Here is a 20,581-nt window from a genome sequence, read left to right as displayed (position 1 = left end):
GTTTTTAAATTCAACTCTATCACTAAGTTCATAAAGATTAAATTTGTATTTCTTTCCAAGATAGTCTCGTGGGGAGTGCGGTTCAATATCGCGTTCTAAATTCAACTTTATCGCTTAGTTCATAAAGGTTAAATTTGTATATCTTTCTAAGATAGTCTCGCTAAATTTGTATTTCTTTCCAAGATAGTCTCGTGGGGAATGCGGTTCAATATCGCGTTTTAAATTCAACTTTATCTCTTAGTTCATAAAGACTAAATTTGAGTATATTTTCCTTCCATGATAGTCTCGTGAGGCCACATCAATGATCGAGTTAACATGACTCGATTATTTGTCTTGATCATATCGCTAAACGATACATCGACGATTATCGATATGCGCAGGTTTTAATTATTTTATAATTTTAAATAAGATAAATAATTTAACAATTTCAATGGTGGACCCATTGAAATTGTTAACTATACGGACCTAACGGTAAAGAATACGATTTTGATAAAATTCGCCAATTTTGCTATGGATGAGGTGCTAAAGTGTAATTTTTTATACCCAAAATTAAAAAAAATATATATATTTATAAAAAAACTAAAGGGGACCTAACGAAAAAATTGTGGGAGCTTACAGGACCTAACGGAGACCTATCGATTAAGGTCATTTTTGACCCAAAATTCTATGGATGGGGTGCTAAAGTGTATTTTTTTATACCCAAAATTTAAAAAATTATTTAAAAAAAAACTAAAGGGGACCTAACGAAAAAATTGTGGGACCTTAAAGGACCTAACGGAGACCTATCGATCAAGGTCATTTTCGACCCAAAATTCCATTGATGGGGTGCTAACACAGAACAGTAGCTAAGTTTGCATTGGTTCTTGTACCTTCTTAACCCTAGAACACTAACCTTATTTTTCGACGTTTAATACTAACCTTCGTCGTTTCGTCTACGCTGTTTATTGGAGGGGATTTAGGGGTTTAATTAAAAAAATATATTTGTAGTTATGTTTTTATTTTAAGGACAAGATATTAATCTACATATAAAAATATTAAAATATTTATTTTAACATAGTTTTAATTCAAACAGTCATCAAAATGAGATCACAGTTTACACGATTTGTCCGTATTTATGCAAAATGGAACCACTCGACAAATTTGCTTTTTTCCGTTTCTTGAAGAATACTCATTTAAAAGTGGTCTAAATTCTTATACAAACAAGAACCACATGAATTTTACCTTGGAAACAAGGTATACTAAAAGCAGAAAGGAACCACAAGCAACAACGAATAATACATATGAAGCAAAACCGAACCACAGCACCACGGGACTGCTTTGTTCATACAAATAAACGATATTACTATCATGTCATTATATACAAAACAGATCCGCAGATACTTGGTACCATTATACATTACACATATTTCTATTAATAACAATTATTTTTAATACACAAAATGGAACCAGGTTTCTATGGTATGGTTATGCGTAAAATAAATTCATAATTTAATTGTAATTTTTTATTGCAAAATAAAACCACAAGCATTCGGTTCTATCATGCATAAATAAATATTGTAAAACATCCAGAAACCCATCATCGCTATACGGAACCAAATGCCTTGACTTGTGCACAATGCAGAATGCTTCTCATCTTTAAACAACGTATTTCATTACGTCTTATATAGCTCAAAGTGCAAAACTCCAATTTTTAAAGTAAAACGTCGAACATCTGTCAATATAGGTGACATTCAGCGAAGTATTTCGAATACGTGACGGCCGTTTTTTTTCTCCGCGAAGTAAGTTCTATTGTTTTTGTTAATTACCTTTAAAATTAAATGTGAAAATGTTTAGTAATAAATAAATAAGGAAGCAATTGGAAAGAAAAGCATTGGAGACGAACACCGAAGATAATAATGAAGATACAACGGGTAAGTAGTTTTATTTAATGCATTTAAGTAGGTACTTATTGAATCTATGAGATGCAGGTATGTACGCTTTATCCACTTTTGATTCATTCCCGATTGTGGAGTGATTTTAAAAAGATAGTTCATTAATTAGTAAGTACAAGAGGAATCCTGTGTGGATTTACGTATTTTAACGACACTGTTGTTGTTCACGAAGGCGAGTCGAATTATTAAGAGTCATTTTGTTACGATTCATCTGTCATTGTGAGATGAAACTACTAAACCCTGTTTTAAAATCAACTGTCGATGATCTAGGTACCTACCTACTATTTTGGTAAAATACGTTTAGATTCAGATTCAGTACAGTACATTCAGCGCATATAATAATTTGTTTGATTTTAAAAGTCGCGCTGCCACTGTTTTGACCGGAAAAAGGCCCTAGCCCGCGAAATTGAAAATTTTAACAAGTTTATTAAATTTTTTTTTTTGGTTTGGTCACTGTTGCGTGTGATTTTTAGGGTTCCGTACCCAAAAGGTAAAACAAGACCCTATTACTAAGACTCCGCTGTCCGTCTGTCTGTCTGTCCCTCTGTCTCATGAACTGTGATAGTTAGACAGTCGAAATTTTCATAGATGATGTATTTCTGATGCCGCTGTAACAACAAATACTAAAAAACAGAATAAAATAAATATTTAAGAGGCTCCCATAGAATAAACCGTGATTTTTTGCCGTTTCTATAGATAATGGTACGGAACTCTTCGTTGCGCGAGTCCGACTCGCACTTAGCTAGTTTTTTGTACATAGCGCATGTACCTACAACATACTTAGTCGTCTAGTAGGGACACCGCTTTATAAGAACTAATTATATTTTGCTGTCGCCATATATCTACGTATAAAAGCCACGCGGCTTTATTGTTTTGATTTAAAGCTTTTTTCTTTTTATTACAGAAGATAACGAAGAACCTTATACGTCGATGCCTCTGGAGAAGCTTTCTTCACCTTCAAGCGATATTCAGGCCATATTACATCTCATTCCACAATATGCACAGAGTTTTTATAACAATCTTATTAGTGATGATGCAATAGAAGACCACATAGATGGACTAGACAAGGTGGATTTCGAAATCCAATTTGATGATAACGTCGAATAAACGTCCTCTATATGTATTATTTTATATATCTTTTTAATAAAAGCTTTATTACGATATTATAAATACATAGTTTCATTTATATCATTAAATCCCTGGGTTGTGGTTCTTTTTTGTATAAGAGAAAACCTATCAATTGATAAATGTTAAAAGGAACCACATGCACATTTTCTTAATTATCTAGAAAGTTTAAGAGTATTCAGAACAAATTTATATACACATACTTAAATAAGTAATTTATCAATGAATTTAAATAAAATAAATATTAATTTTACTTCATTTAACAGAGCTGCAAATGTTTTTGTAAATCCTTTGATATCTCAGAAGTGCGTATTTGCTGGTTGGTTCCTTTTTGCTTAAATACGGACATTTATGAACATTCTTAAATTTTTTGAAAAATTCCGTACATATAATATATACCTCTAAATTGCTCGAAATAAACTATTAATTACAAAAATAATATCTGGAAAATTAATTAAAAATATAATTTTGATAATAGCTTAGTATCTAAAACATTTGTGACACACATCAAGTTTGTGTTCCCCACACAACGATTTATGCACTTTGTGCACCTATTTTTAGGTCTACCTTTGCTTTACGGAGGGACATCTAGCATATATGTTTATTTTAGTTTGCTATGGAGGCACATCAGCAGCATTACTTTGCTCAGTCTCATTTATAACTTTCACATTATTTCTTCCTGGCATGTTTAAAATTTATGTAATTGAGTCCCACAGAGTATCAGTAATGTCACCAATAATTATACCTGAAAAACATTGAAGAGGATCTAAAATATCTTGAAAAAAGCGTACATGACCACGTGCTATGTATCTATGTTCTTTGAAGGTCTTCTGCTTTGTGACCTTGACTGTTGATGACCATAATATGTGTTTGTCTCTCCCAAGAAGAATGGTACGCGATGGTCTTGTAATCGCTAGGGTCAGCTGAAGTGCTATAGGTGTCTCGTCTTCAATAGAACGTGGGGAGATGTATTACTACTTGCCTCATAATTTTGATCTGGAAATTGCTCTTTATTTACAGTAGAAACTTCATCATCACCCTCCGTTTCATGCTTCTTCAGCCTCAATGTGGTCTTCAGGCTCTCTCGCAGATGAATCTTCCTTATCGCTTTCAACTTCTAAAACTAACATATGAATCGTATCTAAAAAATAAAATAATAGGCACCATTATAAAAGATAAAATAACGTAATTTTAACTTAACTAAATAGTACGAAAAGTTACGTTAATACTAACCTTCGTCGATGTGACGAGCCATGGTTGCTGGAACAGCGCGTGTGGACCTTCCACGCACAAAGCACTACCGTCCATCGCAAGCGCAACGGGTTGGTTGAGATTAGCTGAAGTCAGAAAATCATATGGTCGCGCGCGTAAAAGTTACAGCGATTTTTTTGGTGACGCGTCGTCGAATCGACGAAGGGTAGTAATCTAGGGTTAAACATTGAACTATAATAAAAGTTTTTAATTATTATTGTTTTAGGCGCATTACTCGCTAAATGTGATTACACTATCCTAAATTTAGTGAAAAGCAAAATAGATATATTTTGTTACATTAAAATGTGTTTGTTTATTAGTGAGTATGCACCCTTAGTCGATGACGATAAATACGAGCGCGATTTTCATTATTTTTAAAATTTCGAATTCAAAACCTGATGTTGCTTTGCTTCTATTTACGTTTGCGATCTTATTTGCGATAATGTTATAAATTTGACTCGATTTTCTCTTTAATTTTTATGATAATTTCATATAACTTTGTAACATTATGTGTAATGTTTTATGAGACAGATAGGGGCGGCGCGATGATCATTTAGCGCAGCCCTGCCTAGTCCGCCGTAGACCGTAGTAAATGTTGATGGCATGAAGAAATGGTGTGAATATTAAATTATAATTTAATTCAAACAAAATTTTTGTAAATGAGTGTAGTAGAAACGATTTCATTCCAAATCATGAAACAACAGAATAGTGTCAAATATTAATAATTCTAAAACATTTTGATCGCTGTCTATTATTGTACTGTTTTGATGTCATAACACAACAAAAATGGATGATTCGTATATTATTGCGAATTTCCATACGTTATGTCGTTTGTGTTTAAGTAAGAGTGGTCTAACTATTTCAATTTTTTGTAATATTCCTGATGATGAAGAAAATGGATCACTAACCTCAAAAATCGCTGAATGCTTTGAATTGCAGGTCAGTATATTATATTTTTCTATTACTCAGTTTGTATGAATTGAAAGAATATTTACATTTAAATTGTTAATTGCAGATGGATCCGAATGATGGCCTTCCTAATAGGATTTGCTATAAGTGCTTATTTAAAGTAAACAAATGCTCCAAATTTCGATCACTATGTATTCAAAGTGAAGCTAGATTAAGACAAATCACCAATCGCGTCAATGAACTTGATAATTCCAATTCTTCAGAATATAATTATAATAACATAGAGCAGAAACCTAAAACAGACAATTACATAGTAGAAGACAGTGTTGTGATGGTAGTTGATCCAAGCCTTGACTATGATTCATCTGAAGATTCTGAAAATGTTGAACAGGCTGAAGTTGAGAATACAGAGCAAGATAATATTCCAGATACAGAACCAGTCTCAGAATCATACTTGAAAAATGTATTTATGTGTCAGTACTGTGATCAAGCATTTATATCTCATGAAAAATGTAATGAACATGAACAAAATGTCCATGATCCCAATTTACCATACAAATGTATTGAATGTAGTATAGTATTTGCAGAAAGAAATTTATTCATTGGCCATACTAAAGCCGTACATGGTAATGATAAGCCATACCAATGTCCAGAATGTGATAAATGCTTTGGTCGTCGCTCAGATTTAAGAAAACATTCTATAGTTCATACAGGTATAAGACCTTATCAGTGTCATTTTTGTTTAAAAAGCTTCTCTCGTAATACCAATTTAAGTAAACATTTAAGAATACATGCTGGACACAAGCCTCATGTGTGCCCAATGTGCCCTCGCAGCTTTGTTGCTAAAGGTGACCTCCAACGTCATGTTTTAATACACTCTGGAATGAAGCCATATGTATGTCGTAAATGTCCATTATCATTTGGTAGGAAAGATAAATTGGTCAAGCATGAACTGAAACATGGAATAACTTCACCTAACAAAGATTTTGAGCACAATCAAGAATCACATGATATGGTTGTTAATGTCAATCCTTTTAGCAGTTTGATGTCCCCACCGACAGACAATATGAACCCCAATGAATATGATCTACCGAGAGTACCTGATCACATTTCTGGCGAAGGTAGTTTTTTGAATCATTTACAAAAAGCACCATCTACATCCAGTAAGCAAACACTTAATTCGCCTCCTAAACAGAAATCTCCACTTATAAACAAAAACAAACCAAAAAATATAAAATGTCATCAATGTCCTAAAAGATTTTCCTCACTTGATGCATACAAGACACATGTGTCAATCGCACACATGGGATCCAGGGTATTCCAGTGCAAGGTATGCTTTAAGAAATTTGCACGCAAGAGAGAACTGGATCGGCATGCCACTGTACATGCTGCAGCAAAATCATTTGACTGTAGTCAGTGTGATAAGAAATTCATGAGAAAAGACAAACTTGATAAGCATGAACAAACTCATGAATGTCTTGTCGTTAACATGCCATGCATCGAGTGTGGTGCAACATTTGAGAAAAAACCTGATTTAGTTGCCCATATTAAGTCTCATTTCACTGACAATTTTGATGATAAAATGACTGAACCAAAAATAAAAAAGGAGCAAGAACCAGATTTTCCTATTGATGACAATTATTATGACCTAGAAACTTAAGATGTATTATATCAATACATCATTATTATCACATGTATTTATTAAAATATAAATTTTTACACACAATATTTATGTTATGCAACTTGAGTACCTATTGTTAACTTTAATAAGGATATATTAATATTGCTTAGTTTAAAACTTTTATTAATGTCCATTTTAATGAATGTATGTACTTAACTCATACAGTGTTTAAAAATAGGAAAATGTAATATTTGCAATAATTAATAGTACAATATAATAATTTGAGGATATAGAATTAATGTTTGTCCAGAACAACTGTTGAATTTCAATTATTATTTTAGAATCATAGTTATATAACTGTTTGTAATGGCACCAATTTTAACAATGCTATAATGAAGGTACAATTCCGAAATGGGCTGCAGACCGCAAACTGCAAGCGACAACACTTGTTTCTATGAACATCTATGAATCGCTGCGCGTTGCGGCTGCAGGCAGAAGTGTCGCCGCGCTTAGAATCAATTTCATATATGTTCATAGAAACAAGTGGTGTCGTTACAGTTTGCTGTTGCAGTTTGCGGTCTGCGGCCCATCTCGGACTTGTACCTTAATGCTTGAAAATAATTTTATGTAAATAGATAAAATCCAGTTTGCTTTAAAATTTTAATATATCTCACAACTGCCCATAATTAAATTACACATTGACTTGAATAAATAATTCAAAATATTTTAACTATATTATCAAGATTTTAACATGTAAACATTGAAACTTACAGAAATCTATAATCATGTAATTTATAGTTGTTTAATAAATTATATTTTAAAATATACTGAACCAAAGTAAAAGTGCGCAATAAATAAATTTAATGTTATGTAAAGTGACCTGCAAGGAATAAAACACAGAAACATAATATAATTGTTGCTTTATTAACCTGCTAATGGATTTGCATGTATAGTTACTGATGTTATTCTTGCTTCAGTTATTGGTTTAAATGTCTTTGGATTGACAGCCATCCTTTCTAGATCATCAAGTGCTTCAAAGCCGTCAATAATCCTGAAACAATATTAAGTATTTTTTTTTACTTTGAATGCCAATAAAAAAAGTATTTACAAGATTAAAAAAAAATAAAATGCTGTTATTGGAATTTGTTCATTCATCATATGGCGACACATATGAAAGGAGAATGGCAAACTCCCATAGGACTCTGGGCCTGATCGTTACACTGATGATTTATGGGTGATTAAATAGATAAAAATATACAGACTCTATGAATATAATAATTATAGATCTTTTCTATGGGATAGCAGAGATATTGGGATATTGATTAAGATCAATTTTGAATATAACGCTACTAAGGCCCTTCTGCCATTAGGTACGATACTTCTAGAATACGATACTCGCGTAGAATACTACTTAGATATTTGCTGGCTACCCGATGCTCGCATATTATGCGACTGAAAAATGACTAAATTCATCATTATTGTGCCTCCTTTTTGTGGACCGACGTTATAATAATAATAATTCATTTATTTATTGCAACAACAGTTACGTCGTTATGTCGAGCAATCAGCAATTCCAGTGACGAAGAAGCTCTTGCAGTTTTTCTTTTTTATAGAAATAGAAGACGCCAACGTAAGAGTAAGAAGTACTGGATTCATCCATATATTGAAAGAAACATAAATTGTAGAGTTTTTGTAGCCGAACGAGAACTACAACATGATGATTAGATATTTTTATCTTTCTAACGAAGAGATACGCGCGAGAGTAGAGACGCGATGCAAAAGCGACCGACACGGTGAGTAGTGCTATACTAGTCGCGGACGTGTAGGATACCAGTAGCGTAGTGTGCGAGCCTACATAAAAATGTATGTGAGATACTCCGCGGCGACTAGTCTCCGAGACTTGCAGGATACTTGAATCGCCTATGCGTATCGTAATGGGAGAAGGGCCTAAAACTTCACTCAAATGTCAAATAAGAAACATAAACAAATCACTCATCACTGACACAATAATTATGATTAATAATTTGACATTTTATTAATGGCCAGCTACCTAAATAAAAATGTTATAATTATTATTGATTAAGTAAAACATGTTTTTATTTTATAGAATGATCTAAATAAATTAAGATATGTGTTAAAAATAAGTTAAGTTTTGCTTCTGATTTATAAAGCATTTGAATTCAATAAAATTAAAAATAAAATATAGACATTCATTCATATTAATCGATATATTCGACTTTTTTACTCCTGACAACACTGACAATATCTGCTTGATAAGACCGGTAGTCATAGAAATCTAAATAACAATGCCGGTAGTGAACACATTATCTTTTTTTTCAAAGATTTGTTTTCCCATAGAATCAGAAGTAAATATTTTACCAAGAATTACTAAAAATAACATAATGAATTTTAAATATATTATGATTTCTGTAACAGTTAGGCCCAGTTTCGCCATTCTCCTTTATTCCATACTAGCTTTCCACCCGCAGCTTCGCCTCTTCTTCCACCCCAGTCAATGAAAAACCCGCTCCCGTTCCCGTGGGATTTCCGGGATAAAACCTATTATTTCCCGGGGTAAAAAGTAGCATATGACCTTTCTCAGGTATCAAAATAACTCTATACCAAATTTCATACAAACTGGTTCAGTAGTTAAGGCGGATTGAGTAACAGAGAGACAGAGTTACTTTCGCATTTACATATTCAGTTTCAACAAATACTTGTGCACTAATTTACCTTCCAAAAATGGTATATTTTAAATCTAAATGTGGTTGTTCTCCATATGTAAAGAAGAATTGGCTTCCATTTGTGTTTGGTCCATTATTAGCCATACTCAATATTCCTCTTGCATTATGCTGCAAAATTAATTAAACATTTTAAATCAAATACTTTCAATATTTAAATCTAATTATATAAAGACAAAAAACTTGCCTTTAGTTCTTCTTTGAATTCATCTTCAAATTTCCTGCCCCATATTGATGTCCCGCCTTTACCAGTACCAGTAGGATCTCCAGTTTGTACTATAAAACCCTTCAATGAAAAAATATAATTAAGATTTAATAGTAATTAGTTACAAATTGTAAACATATTATGTTTGGATTTTTGTTGTTTTACCTTTATATTTCTGTGGAAAAGACAACCATTATAGTAATCACTAGCACAAAGTGCCAGGAAATTTTCACATGCTTTTGGACACTGCTCACAAAATAATTCTATTTTGATGTCACCTACATCCGTGTGTAAAGTAACAGACATTTTCTTCAGTATTATAATTTAAAAACTAAATAAATATATTTTATGCTCGCTGTAGGTACCTACCCGATTTTCAAACTTAATAATATGTCAATGTCATGTGTCAAAAATATGTCTGCTATCAGATTCATTTTCTTTTTTATTGATAGGTATGGCGTGCGTCTTTTTGCCAACATCAGTTTAAAGTTTAAACGAATCTATCAGTATCTCGTCTCGCTTTCGTAACATAATAATATATATTATGTGGTTACATATTTTTTGTTCTACAGATTGTTTACTTTGCATTTGTATTGTTATATTATATTACAATAGCTAGTTTTTTTATTCAATAAGGACTTCTATATATTTCAAACACGCTCTAACTACCAATAGAGTTTATATTGCAAAATTATCGCCAATAATGCATATTATTAATGTAAAACATTACCTATTTCCATTCAATTTCCATTACAGTATAAGTATATTAAGAAGAGCTGGAACGTCAACACATTTACACATTGCACATGTTAGGCCGGGAGATACTGACACAAAATTTCGGGTCATTTGTAACAGGATGGCGGTCTAGAGGGTTCTTACTTATCCGACGAGTGTGACTTACGCCCACGCGACTAGTCCGCCGGTACCAGCGTTCTGACCATCATTTTTATTTTTGTCATTGCGTAATAAGACCTCTGTAGAACCGCCGTTCTGTTACAAATGACCCGAAATTTTGTGTCAGTATCTCTCGGCCTATGTATGTGTCATATTTTGCAATTGTTTATAAATACAGGGTGATGTAATTGGTGTAGTACGAATATCTAAAAATCTATGAAGAATTTTGTGATACAGTAAATGGAAGAATTATATACTATTTTACAGTATTTAATAAAATCATTTAATTTTTTGTTCATTTTCATTAGAAATGTCAATTTTTCTCACCAAGGTGTAAATTTGGATGATAAGGATCTTGTTAGAAAAATATAAATTTTGACTAAAATCGGCATTTTTTTTTCAACAATCAAATTACTAATTAATAATCAGAGTTATCACCATTTACATTAATTTACAAACGATATCGGTTGTTCTTACTTAAAATTGAATACCAATGTCTTATTGCGGTATGTGTTCTTTGGAAGTGTTCGTAAAGTTGTTGATCCGTAATTAAATTTTGCGGAAAATCTTTTAGAGCGCTGTGACATATCCTAAGCATATTCAATAGAATTAAAAGACGAGCGAATATGCAAGCCAGTCTAAAACTTGAATATTTTGGTCTCGAAGAGCGGCCGTTCCCTGTCATGTCGTATGCGAATGTCGTATGGACATTATCATTCATGAGTAAGAATTTCTGGTCCATTTTTACTTTGTATGAAACAATACTTTTTAATTAAAGGGAAAGTAGCATCACAAACTGTGAACTTTAACTTGAAAACTGTGGAAGAATTATTTAGAAAGGAAGCAAATGCTATTAGTCTGGATATGTTTAGTGACGTTTGGAGAAAGACGCGAGAACATGAGGAAAAATATATTCAATTAGAACCAAAAGTAGATAATTACACTGACTCATTTATAATAACATTAAGAAATTCCGACGGCGAAACATCGAGTTCTTCGAGCGATGAAAGTTTCAGTGAAGTAGAAGATTACGATTATGATTAAATAGATTCTTCTTCTTCTCTATAGATACTGCTTTCTGAATTGGTGGTAAATGTTAAAACTGTTAAACTGTTATGACGATTCAAAAGTGCTTCTAGAAGAAGTCTAATTGTATAAATGTTTGAGTTTGAGTTTAAAACCAATAGTGTGAAAATTATACAATAAACATGTAACACATATTTGTTAGCGCGTATTGGTAGGTATTACGTACTTACTACAAATATAATATTTCTTAGATATTTTTACTCGACCAAAGTCAGGAGAAGACTGCTTCGCAACTGCAGAAGACGTCCGTTATTTAAATCATTATCAAAACAACCATCCGTGTGTTGGGACTTGGGAGTGAGCGCACGTGTTAATTGTATTGTTTTTATGACCTGAAATTTAATTATTATTTGATAATTGAATGATTATTAATACTTTTATCCAATTGATTATTTTTAGAATAAATAATTAAGTTCATCAATTGATTTACTTTTAAATTATAATTTTACAGGTAAATTATGAGAGCTTTCATAATTATATTTGCATATATTTATCTACAACGCACCCATTTTACAATTCAAGTCTAAAATGAAACTAGAGTCGCATTTATTTTTGAACATACTGTAAGTGAAATTGCATAAGTGTGAGTACTGTGAACATGCCAGCTTTCCTTAATTGACCGATAATTACGACGGCGATAGTTAGTTTAGTTACTCTGTGACAATATTTTTTTCATGTACGATAGACCGAGGAAATTTTTAACTTTTATATTGTGATTGTGATAAAGAATTCGAAAACCAGTTTATGATTTTTTTAAGAAGGAACAATATAAAATCAACTTAAAGAATTATCTTTATCTATTAATTAAGTACATCGTCTATGACTTGGTCTATGAGCTCAAATCAGCCGGTGTTTTTTTTGAACTCGATTCAAGGCGAATAAGAAGCGAGCAGTTAGTTACAAATAAACTTATAATTCTAATCGTACAAATATAGAGTAGTGGAGTAATAGAGACCAAAATAAAACAAATATTACACATTAAATACTTTATTTTAATACATAACCAAAACTACAAGTTGGATAACAGGTATTTTCTTTACTTACCTTGAATCGATCCTTGATTAAGAGAATAACTCAATTCTCCAAATACTTTACTTCAACTTATTTTTATTCAACACCACCTGCTCTTTCATTCTGACCAGCATGTGGTTCATGAGTATTTTCGTCCATGCCCATTTCTCCATAATTACCCAATAATCTTTGACCGGTTGGGTCAAATGGTGATTTGAAGTGGAAATTTGCATTGTACCGTTTTCCCATAACTTCTATTTCATATTTGCCGTCTTTCAAATAATCTTTCGTAACCTGATCCCCCTTGTTTGTGATGTAGCCAACACCAACCGGTTTATCTAAGTAGAATGCATAGTCTCCTCGTCTTAAGTAGCCGACAACCTCACCATTTCGGTATATTGCTTCCATGCCAAACAAAGCAACCTGAAAATTTAGAAGAAAAAATAATGTACATTGTCACACATTAAATATTTGGTAGCAATTAAACGAGTGACTGTAAATTACAGTTCTAAGTGTCAAAATTAATTAATTTGGGTTATAGAATTACTAAGTGAGCGACTGACTTCGAGTGACGAGAAATCAACAGAACAGCACCTTACAAACATTAATTTGAGTTACTTAAAATACAAAATATGCATCTTCATAATATTTGAGCGACCTAATATTTGTTTGAGTGTCAACGTTATGTCCTGCATTTTTTTCAATATTTGGCAAATGTATTTTTTATACTGAGCGGCATTTTATCTTAAATGAAGTGTTTCGAATACATAAACCACTTTGAAAAATACACTAATGAGCAGAGTATAATGAGCTCACATTTAAAAAATAAAAATAAAATGAAATAACTATTTGAAGAAACACTATTCTATTAGTTGAGAAATTTTATTATTGAAATATAAGGGTAATTAAATAAAACAATGAACTCCGTAAAAATAAAGTAATATGCATGCACGAAATGCGACCATTTTTGTTTGTTTTTTAAAAGCGATTCGCTTCTGGCACTCGCCGGCCGCTGCCGCGGCACGCTCGCTTTGCTCGCTCGGCTCGTGCGTTGTTTATTAAAGTCTAACCTAACCTAACCTAACTGTTTTCTATTGAAAAAACCATTCGCTTCTGGTATTCGCCGGCGCTACCGCGGCACTAACTTAAATGACAATAAACAAGTTCTTAAAATATTCTGAATTTTTAATGTTTTATGGACTTTCTAAGATATTTTATACGATCTGGCCAAATGTCGATGACCAAATCATGAAACGTTGACGATTTAACGATCTGATCAAACTATGTTGGCCATTTCATGAAATGAGCATATCTACGATATGGCCACGACACATACATATCTATTGAAAAATTCGGGACAGTCGCACGATCCTTTTTAACCGAATTCAAAAAAAAGGAGGAGGTTATCAATTCGCCCGGTATGTTTTTTTTTTTTTTTATGTATGTACACCGATTACTCCGAGGTTTCTGAACCGATTTACGTGATTCTTTTTATGTTCGATGCGAGATGGTGTCGAATTGGTCCCATAAAAATTTTATTCGGATAGGCCCAGTAGTTTTTATTTTATGAGCATTATTGTCTGTATTTGTAAATGTTGCAAGTGCAAGTTTGAAGTCGGTTGTTTTTAACGCAGTTATTGACTTGTTGCCAGTCGATTCGTCGCCCCGCCCCCATTCGAATTCGCGCGCATTTAAAAATCTGTAGTTTTCATTAAAAAAGCGTATCAAAATAAAAAACATAAGCCCTCAAATAGAATATCAGTAACCAGTTATCATTAATAAAGCAGCTTACAAAACTTTGCTCAAACTTCAAAGTGAACTTTTTAGTAGTTCGCTAAGTATAACCTCACTTAGAAAAATCGAATCTATCTTAATATTGAAGTTGCCCTCTCTGTATTTCCAGTCGCTCACTTAGTAATGAAGTCGCCCGGATAAAATTTTAATATCTGAAATGGATTTATCACAATCCACTTTTTGTAAGCTCGTTCTGGATTTTATTATAAATCAATATTCGTCGTCAGTTTAGTAAATTTTTCGCTTAGTCAAATTCATACCGCTCAAGTTATTAAAACAGTATGTCATCATCAGTCGCAAAGTTTTTTTTTTGTTCGCTCGTTTTATAATTCCCCTTAAATATTTAGATACAATCTATTCACTATATCATTAATTATTCTTCCTTCTAGATTATTCATAACAGTTTTGTTTGGTTGTTTTGTATAAGTAATTTAATTTTAACTACCATATGATTTATTTTATAATTAATGTTTTAAAAGACTTCATAATCCAATCCATGTACTTATCAAATGTTTAGCGGTTACCTTTTCATCAAGAGTAAAGTAAGCATATTTCTTAGTGACTCCTCGGTCCTTCACTTTTGCGACAACATCGTTTCCGATGTAATCACCACCTTTCCGACATGTGAAGCCTAAGTTCGCTTCAATTGGGTTGTCGTCGTTGCGCAAATCCGCATTCCATAAATGATAACCTAGGAAATAAATAAAAAAAAATCTTTAAAAGTGCCCGATCCTATAAATTATTGTTAAAATATGAATAAACATTTTAATTTTGTAAATTTAATTTATTTACTACACATTTTTTTCTTCAAAAAAATATTGTCTCTTTTTATGTGCAATAACTTTTGAATACACTAAACTATATTATCATTTAAGCCATAAGGGTGCTTATGCACTAACCTTTTTCAAGACTCAAAGAAGTCAAAGCTCTCCACCCAGCATTAGTCAATCCAGAAGCCGATTGCAAAGCCTTATATACTTCAATAGCGGATGATGAAGGTACATGTAACTCCCAACCAAGCTCCCCAGACCAGGCTACGCGCAATGCTCTGCAAGTATAGGCCTTATTCTGTGCGGAATAAGGTGCTTTTGATACGTGCATGCTGCGGTGTGTGTTGATTGGGAAAGCGTCGTTGGAGAGCCCTGCGTCAGTGTAGCGTTGTAGGATACGCTGGCTGAAAGGTAAATATTCATATCATACTAGCTTTCCGCCCGCAGCTTCGCCCGCGTTTTCAGAGAAAACCCCGCATAGTTCCCTTTCCCGTGGGATTTCCGGAATAAAACCTATCCTATCTCTCAAATTGGATCGAACTGCACGTGGTGTGCGAATTTTATTATAATCGGTTAAGTGGTTTAGGAGTCCATTGAGGACACAAACATTGTGACACGAGATTTATATATAGGTATTAAGATTAATTTAAAATAAATTTTATAAGAAGTTCGTGGAACGAAATAAAAGGATTGTTATTAGTTTAAATCAAAGGAAAATATTGAAGCTAGCTGCAATTCTAATAATTTATGTATTAATTAAATTACCTGTCAGGACCCTGGATACCCAGGACACACAGTTGCTTAGTTACATCCGTGATAGTAGCACGTAGCTTGTGCTTTTGAATAATGCGCCGTAAATGCGCCAGAGTGTGGTTAGCACTGAATCCACTCGTCACCACGTAGTATCCACGACCCTATGGAGTAATCAATAAAAAAATAAAAAAAGAATTGAAAATCGATCTACAATTATTGACAGAAAAGTGAAAATACATAAAAAAAATTAAGCGGTGTATCAAGTACTGGAAAGCAGAACTTCATTTTTTTTTTGAAGTTGGTTTATAAATATGTATTTTATATTGATTATAATACTCACTTTAAATATGGGTTCGTGCAGTTGACCGCTCCCTCCATCAAGAACACTAACGGTCAAGTCAGCTTCTACTCCTCCTTTTTCATTTAATAGCAAGGAATACACGACACTAGAAATAAAAAGAAACACTCATTTGCATTTATATCAATGATATGCAAAAAAATACATATTAAGAGAAAGGGAAAAAAACTCAGATCCGATTTTAAATACGGTAAATCACTATACCAGATAGACATGCATTTTATATGTCTCAATATATTTTATTATTGTGTATACCTATTTTCTTTTTTCGTCAGATCAGCAGTGAAAGCCAAGTCAGCAGTACGCTGTGCGTCCGGTCCAGTCAGGTAGAACTTTCCATAGTAGGACATATTGAATAGAGCCGCTGCGTTTCTGCATGCTAGTGCTTCTTTAGCAATCTAGAAATAATAAAAATGTTGTATATATCGGACAGTTAGGCATCATATTATGTTATAGAACGAAGAACGCAGAGTTACTCCAATAAATATATCGATTTAATTCATAAGTAAATAAATATCTTACAAGATCGTGATATTTAGAGAATCCGAAAGTGTATTCTCCCTTAAGAATTTCTTCGTAACGAGTGTCAGTGTTCTTTGGGTAATCATGTGCACCACCCCAGTCATATTGTTGAACCCTTATCTGAAAACAAAAGACTAAATAAAACAAAGTTGTCGTAAACAAATATATAAACTCAGAAAATCAATCCATACTAATATTATAAATGCGAAAGTAACTCTGTCTGTCTTTTACTCAATCACGCCTTAACTACTGAACCAATTTGCATGAAATTTAGTATAGAGATATTTAGATACCCGAGAAAGGACATAAGCTACTTTTTAACCCGGGACATAGGATAGGTTTTATTCCTTACTAATTATACCCACTGTTGTGGGTGTGTGTAAAGTTGTTACTTTAAATAGACCAAAAGACTAACCTTTTCCCCTGGCATGAAAAACGCCGGACGTTCCCATCCAGCCCTAGCCTGCATAATAGCTCCATCCTCCACTAGCTCTTGATGTAACGCATCGTGACTTGAATCACGACCGGCAAGATGCTCATCATTGGGGAAAACTACGCAATAGTTCTTAACATATGCCTCGAAACTACTCTCACGGGCCCAATGCGCTCGGGACATTTGGGAAGGAGTGAAACGACGTATGTCGAAAGAGAACATGTTGTAGTTTGGTCTGCAAAGAAGTTATTTAATAAACTGCTAACCGCTATTTTTTGCTGTAAGATTACGCGTATATAACTTTTAATATCTTGTTTAGCCAGGTTAGTAACAGAAATTGACATAAAAACTTTAGGATAGGTACATTAAACTGTGGTTGTGTATTATAAATAAAAATTGTCACGAGAAATGTGTTGATTTAAATGAACTTTACTGACCTTCCCTTAATTATCCATTCAGCCATTTGTATTCCACATCCAGCCGAAAACATCATACCAGCTGAGTTATAACCGCAATTATGGTATAAACCTATCAAGACAAAATACAAGATAAATAATTATAGCCAAATTACGGGTAGTTTCTAAAAAAAAGAAGTAAGAAACCCTTACCAAAAAGATTAGGATCTTCTCCAAGCAAAGGTTTATGGTCTGGTGTAAAGGACTCTGGCCCACATACTGTGCTCTTTATCCCGATATTAGCGAGCTTAGGACAAAGGGAAGCAGCGCTTTCCATGTGCACATTAAATATATCCCAATTCAAATCGTAAAGATGGAATTGGAGATTGTCTGGGAGCTAAAAGCGGGAAGAAAATCATTTAAACTAATGTAAGAAAAAAGTATCGGCCGTTGAAAACATAATATCATTTGTTAGTTTTAGTAGGTACTTGAAACAACTTCAAGACTTTAAGATACGAATCATAACTTGAGTGCATCTCTGTTTGTTTAAAAGAAAAGATAAATATATCGCGATTTATCTTTGCCTTGACCTTTCAAATAACAATCATGATATTTAACAATAGCAACAGTTCATTGTTTAAAATTGGTAGAACTTACTTGATCTAAAATTAATGGATTATGCTCATATCCACCGATTTGGCAGGATTCGCCCTGTATTCTTATATAGAGGTTCGCATCATGGTCTCTTATATTGGGACAATTACGAATTTCAGGTATACTTTCAGATACGACGTAGGCATGTTTAAATGGTACTATAGGTAGTGCTGGAATACCTGCAAAACGAGCTATACGAGGTCCCCAAGCACCTAAAAAATTATAAGACATATTTTATATTTTTATACAAAGGGCTATACTTTCCACTCGTGAGAGAGATACTTATAAAATGTTATTCAGTTTAAAACGTATATGTACCTCCGCAATTAACAACACACTTGGTTTTGATAAAGCCTTTTTCGGTATGAACACCTGTTACTTCTTTGTTTCCCAACAAGTTGTGTTTGTAATGCACGTCAAGGATAGGGCAATCATCGTATACCTTTAAAGAAATTAAGATTAATATAGATAGATATATACCAAAACATTTTGTAAAATACTGTATGTTAGCAGACCAAGTACAATTTTGATTAGTAAAATAAAACATATAATTTTAATGTGATAATGTCTTACTTTCCCGCCATTCATAGTTGCTGCTTTAAGAAGAGCATTGCAAGCCATTGTTGGGTCGACGACGCCATCTTGCGGAGAATATAGAGCTGATTGAAACACAGAAGGATTCAGAAGAGGAAAAATTTTCTGAGCCTCTTTTGGGTCAAGGATTTCACTATTAATTCCCATTGCTTTTCCTAGGGTTTGCAAACGATAATATTCTTGAGTGCGGATCTGAAAGAAGATAATTAAATTAAATTGAAATTTAAACATAAAGGTAGATAGTTATACTTATATTAAGGCAACGCACTTGCTCCCAAGAAAATTTTTTTGGCGAACTTTTTTTGTCGTGCCAATTTAAGGCATTTTTATTTATTCTGACTAAGTACTTAGAATTTTCGTTAGCATTTTTTTGTGAATTTTTTTTTATTGTTTACCTCACTCCGCGAGATTAGCATGCCACCATTATTAATCCATCCAGCATATTCGCCTGTTTCCTTCTCGAGACCTCTGTACACGCTTTTTGAATCTTGCAACAGTTTTATCTCCAAATCGCAAGGCCGTAGAGACCATACCAGACCTGTATTTACATCAAATTACCTACGTAAATAATGGCTTAACTAGCATAAAGAACAGCACAAGCTTTTTTTTTAATCGTAAACGCTGAATTTAGTCATCATTGATATCACTTTCTTTCTATAATATATTTCATACAATTATTTACCTGCAGAATGCCATGTTGTCCCACTGGTAACTTTAGCTCTTTCCAAGAGTACAGCATTGACTCCTCTTTTAGATAGCTGATACAATGTGTTGCATCCTGCTATTCCACCGCCTATTTAACATCAGGAAAAGACAATTAAATTTGATATTTAGAGTGACTCGTAGTATTTATACTCATTAAGGTCATTCAAAGTTAAACATAAAATAAGTAATATTATTTAGAATAACAAAAATACAGGATAAAATAATTCTTGATTAAAATTTCACGTTTATATAGACTACACCATATATAAAAATATAATAAACTTGAAGTAAAGCAAACTTCCTCGATTAACACAGATGAGGTCAACAAAATATTAAGATGCTATAAATCATAGATACTGCACAATTTTTAACATTATCATAATAAACATAAGTAGGTATGTGTTTTGTATCACGTACTCACCAATCACTACAACATCTGCCGACGTCACTACTTCCCCTTTCGTCGTATAGTTCTTTCGGTTGTTCGCCGCTTTTAAATATCTACTTTTTGGATTTAAATAACCATGTTTCACCACTTTAAACATATTTCTATATTAATTACCAAATTAATGGATTTTCGAGTTAAGCACAAATGTCTTTATTTAGGTTATACGCGTCTTTCTATACGTAAAATTAGATAATAAATAATATAATTACGTTAATTAGACATTTTGGTATGGAGATGACCGTACAGATTGACACTCAGTTTATCTATTGAATATTTATTAATAACGAGCTCTCGTATCATTCAAGTTGATAAATACTGTTTATATTATTAAGATGAAAACATTATGTATCTTTTCGAGCATTTCAAAGCTACGAAAGACGA

General features: G+C 32.9%; 3 protein-coding genes and 1 long non-coding RNA gene across 4 annotated transcripts; 2 read left to right on the top strand and 2 right to left on the bottom strand.

Moving 5' to 3' along the window:
* The first annotated feature begins 1,108 nt into the window (after window positions 1-1,108).
* On the top strand, window positions 1,109-3,101 carry LOC123704915. Its single transcript, XR_006753227.1, has 2 exons — window positions 1,109-1,910; window positions 2,836-3,101. It is a non-coding gene; the product is annotated as an uncharacterized LOC123704915 (long non-coding RNA).
* A 1,566-nt stretch (window positions 3,102-4,667) lies between these two features.
* On the top strand, window positions 4,668-7,132 carry LOC123703173 (zinc finger protein 90-like). The gene is made up of 2 exons (XM_045651087.1): window positions 4,668-5,246; window positions 5,323-7,132. Exons 1-2 carry the CDS (start codon window positions 5,094-5,096, stop codon window positions 6,874-6,876), a joined length of 1,707 nt encoding a protein of 568 aa, XP_045507043.1. The 5' UTR covers window positions 4,668-5,093; the 3' UTR covers window positions 6,877-7,132.
* Window positions 7,133-7,745: 613 nt separating this feature from the next.
* Window positions 7,746-10,134, bottom strand: LOC123703181 (peptidyl-prolyl cis-trans isomerase-like 3). Its single transcript, XM_045651098.1, has 4 exons — window positions 9,949-10,134; window positions 9,766-9,864; window positions 9,571-9,689; window positions 7,746-7,888 (listed from the first exon to the last, which is right to left on the bottom strand). The coding sequence occupies exons 1-4, from the start codon at window positions 10,087-10,089 to the stop codon at window positions 7,762-7,764; spliced, it is 486 nt and encodes a 161-aa protein (XP_045507054.1). The 5' UTR covers window positions 10,090-10,134; the 3' UTR covers window positions 7,746-7,761.
* A 2,600-nt stretch (window positions 10,135-12,734) lies between these two features.
* LOC123703688 (sarcosine dehydrogenase, mitochondrial) lies at window positions 12,735-20,452 on the bottom strand. The gene is made up of 16 exons (XM_045651771.1): window positions 20,174-20,452; window positions 19,730-19,840; window positions 19,443-19,585; window positions 19,027-19,239; window positions 18,772-18,895; window positions 18,457-18,665; window positions 18,013-18,196; window positions 17,842-17,932; window positions 17,387-17,639; window positions 16,972-17,091; window positions 16,705-16,847; window positions 16,432-16,537; window positions 16,104-16,252; window positions 15,468-15,742; window positions 15,093-15,259; window positions 12,735-13,197 (listed from the first exon to the last, which is right to left on the bottom strand). The coding sequence occupies exons 1-16, from the start codon at window positions 20,295-20,297 to the stop codon at window positions 12,871-12,873; spliced, it is 2,739 nt and encodes a 912-aa protein (XP_045507727.1). The 5' UTR covers window positions 20,298-20,452; the 3' UTR covers window positions 12,735-12,870.
* Window positions 20,453-20,581: the final 129 nt, after the last annotated feature.

The sequence above is a fragment of the Colias croceus genome, chromosome 2, assembly GCF_905220415.1.
Source record: "Colias croceus chromosome 2, ilColCroc2.1".
Taxonomy (NCBI): Eukaryota; Metazoa; Arthropoda; class Insecta; order Lepidoptera; family Pieridae; genus Colias; species Colias croceus.
Note: the sequence above shows the minus strand (reverse complement) of the source record. Positions and strands in the feature narration are given on the sequence as shown.

Excerpts from the sequence above, each read along its gene's own strand:
- LOC123703173 (XM_045651087.1), top strand. The coding sequence starts at position 5,094 with ATGGATGATTCGTATATTATTGCGAATTTCCATACGTTATGTCGTTTG. Across the intron at positions 5,247-5,322 it reads CTGAATGCTTTGAATTGCAG|ATGGATCCGAATGATGGCCT; the intron begins GTCAGTATATTA and ends TGTTAATTGCAG.
- LOC123703181 (XM_045651098.1), bottom strand. The coding sequence starts at position 10,089 with ATGTCTGTTACTTTACACACGGATGTAGGTGACATCAAAATAGAATTA. Across the intron at positions 9,690-9,765 it reads AATTCAAAGAAGAACTAAAG|CATAATGCAAGAGGAATATT; the intron begins GCAAGTTTTTTG and ends TTAATTTTGCAG. Across the intron at positions 7,889-9,570 it reads AAATATACCATTTTTGGAAG|GATTATTGACGGCTTTGAAG; the intron begins GTAAATTAGTGC and ends ATATTGTTTCAG.
- LOC123703688 (XM_045651771.1), bottom strand. The coding sequence starts at position 20,297 with ATGTTTAAAGTGGTGAAACATGGTTATTTAAATCCAAAAAGTAGATAT. Across the intron at positions 19,586-19,729 it reads GACAACATGGCATTCTGCAG|GTCTGGTATGGTCTCTACGG; the intron begins GTAAATAATTGT and ends ATGTAAATACAG. Across the intron at positions 17,640-17,841 it reads GAATGGATAATTAAGGGAAG|ACCAAACTACAACATGTTCT; the intron begins GTCAGTAAAGTT and ends ACTTCTTTGCAG.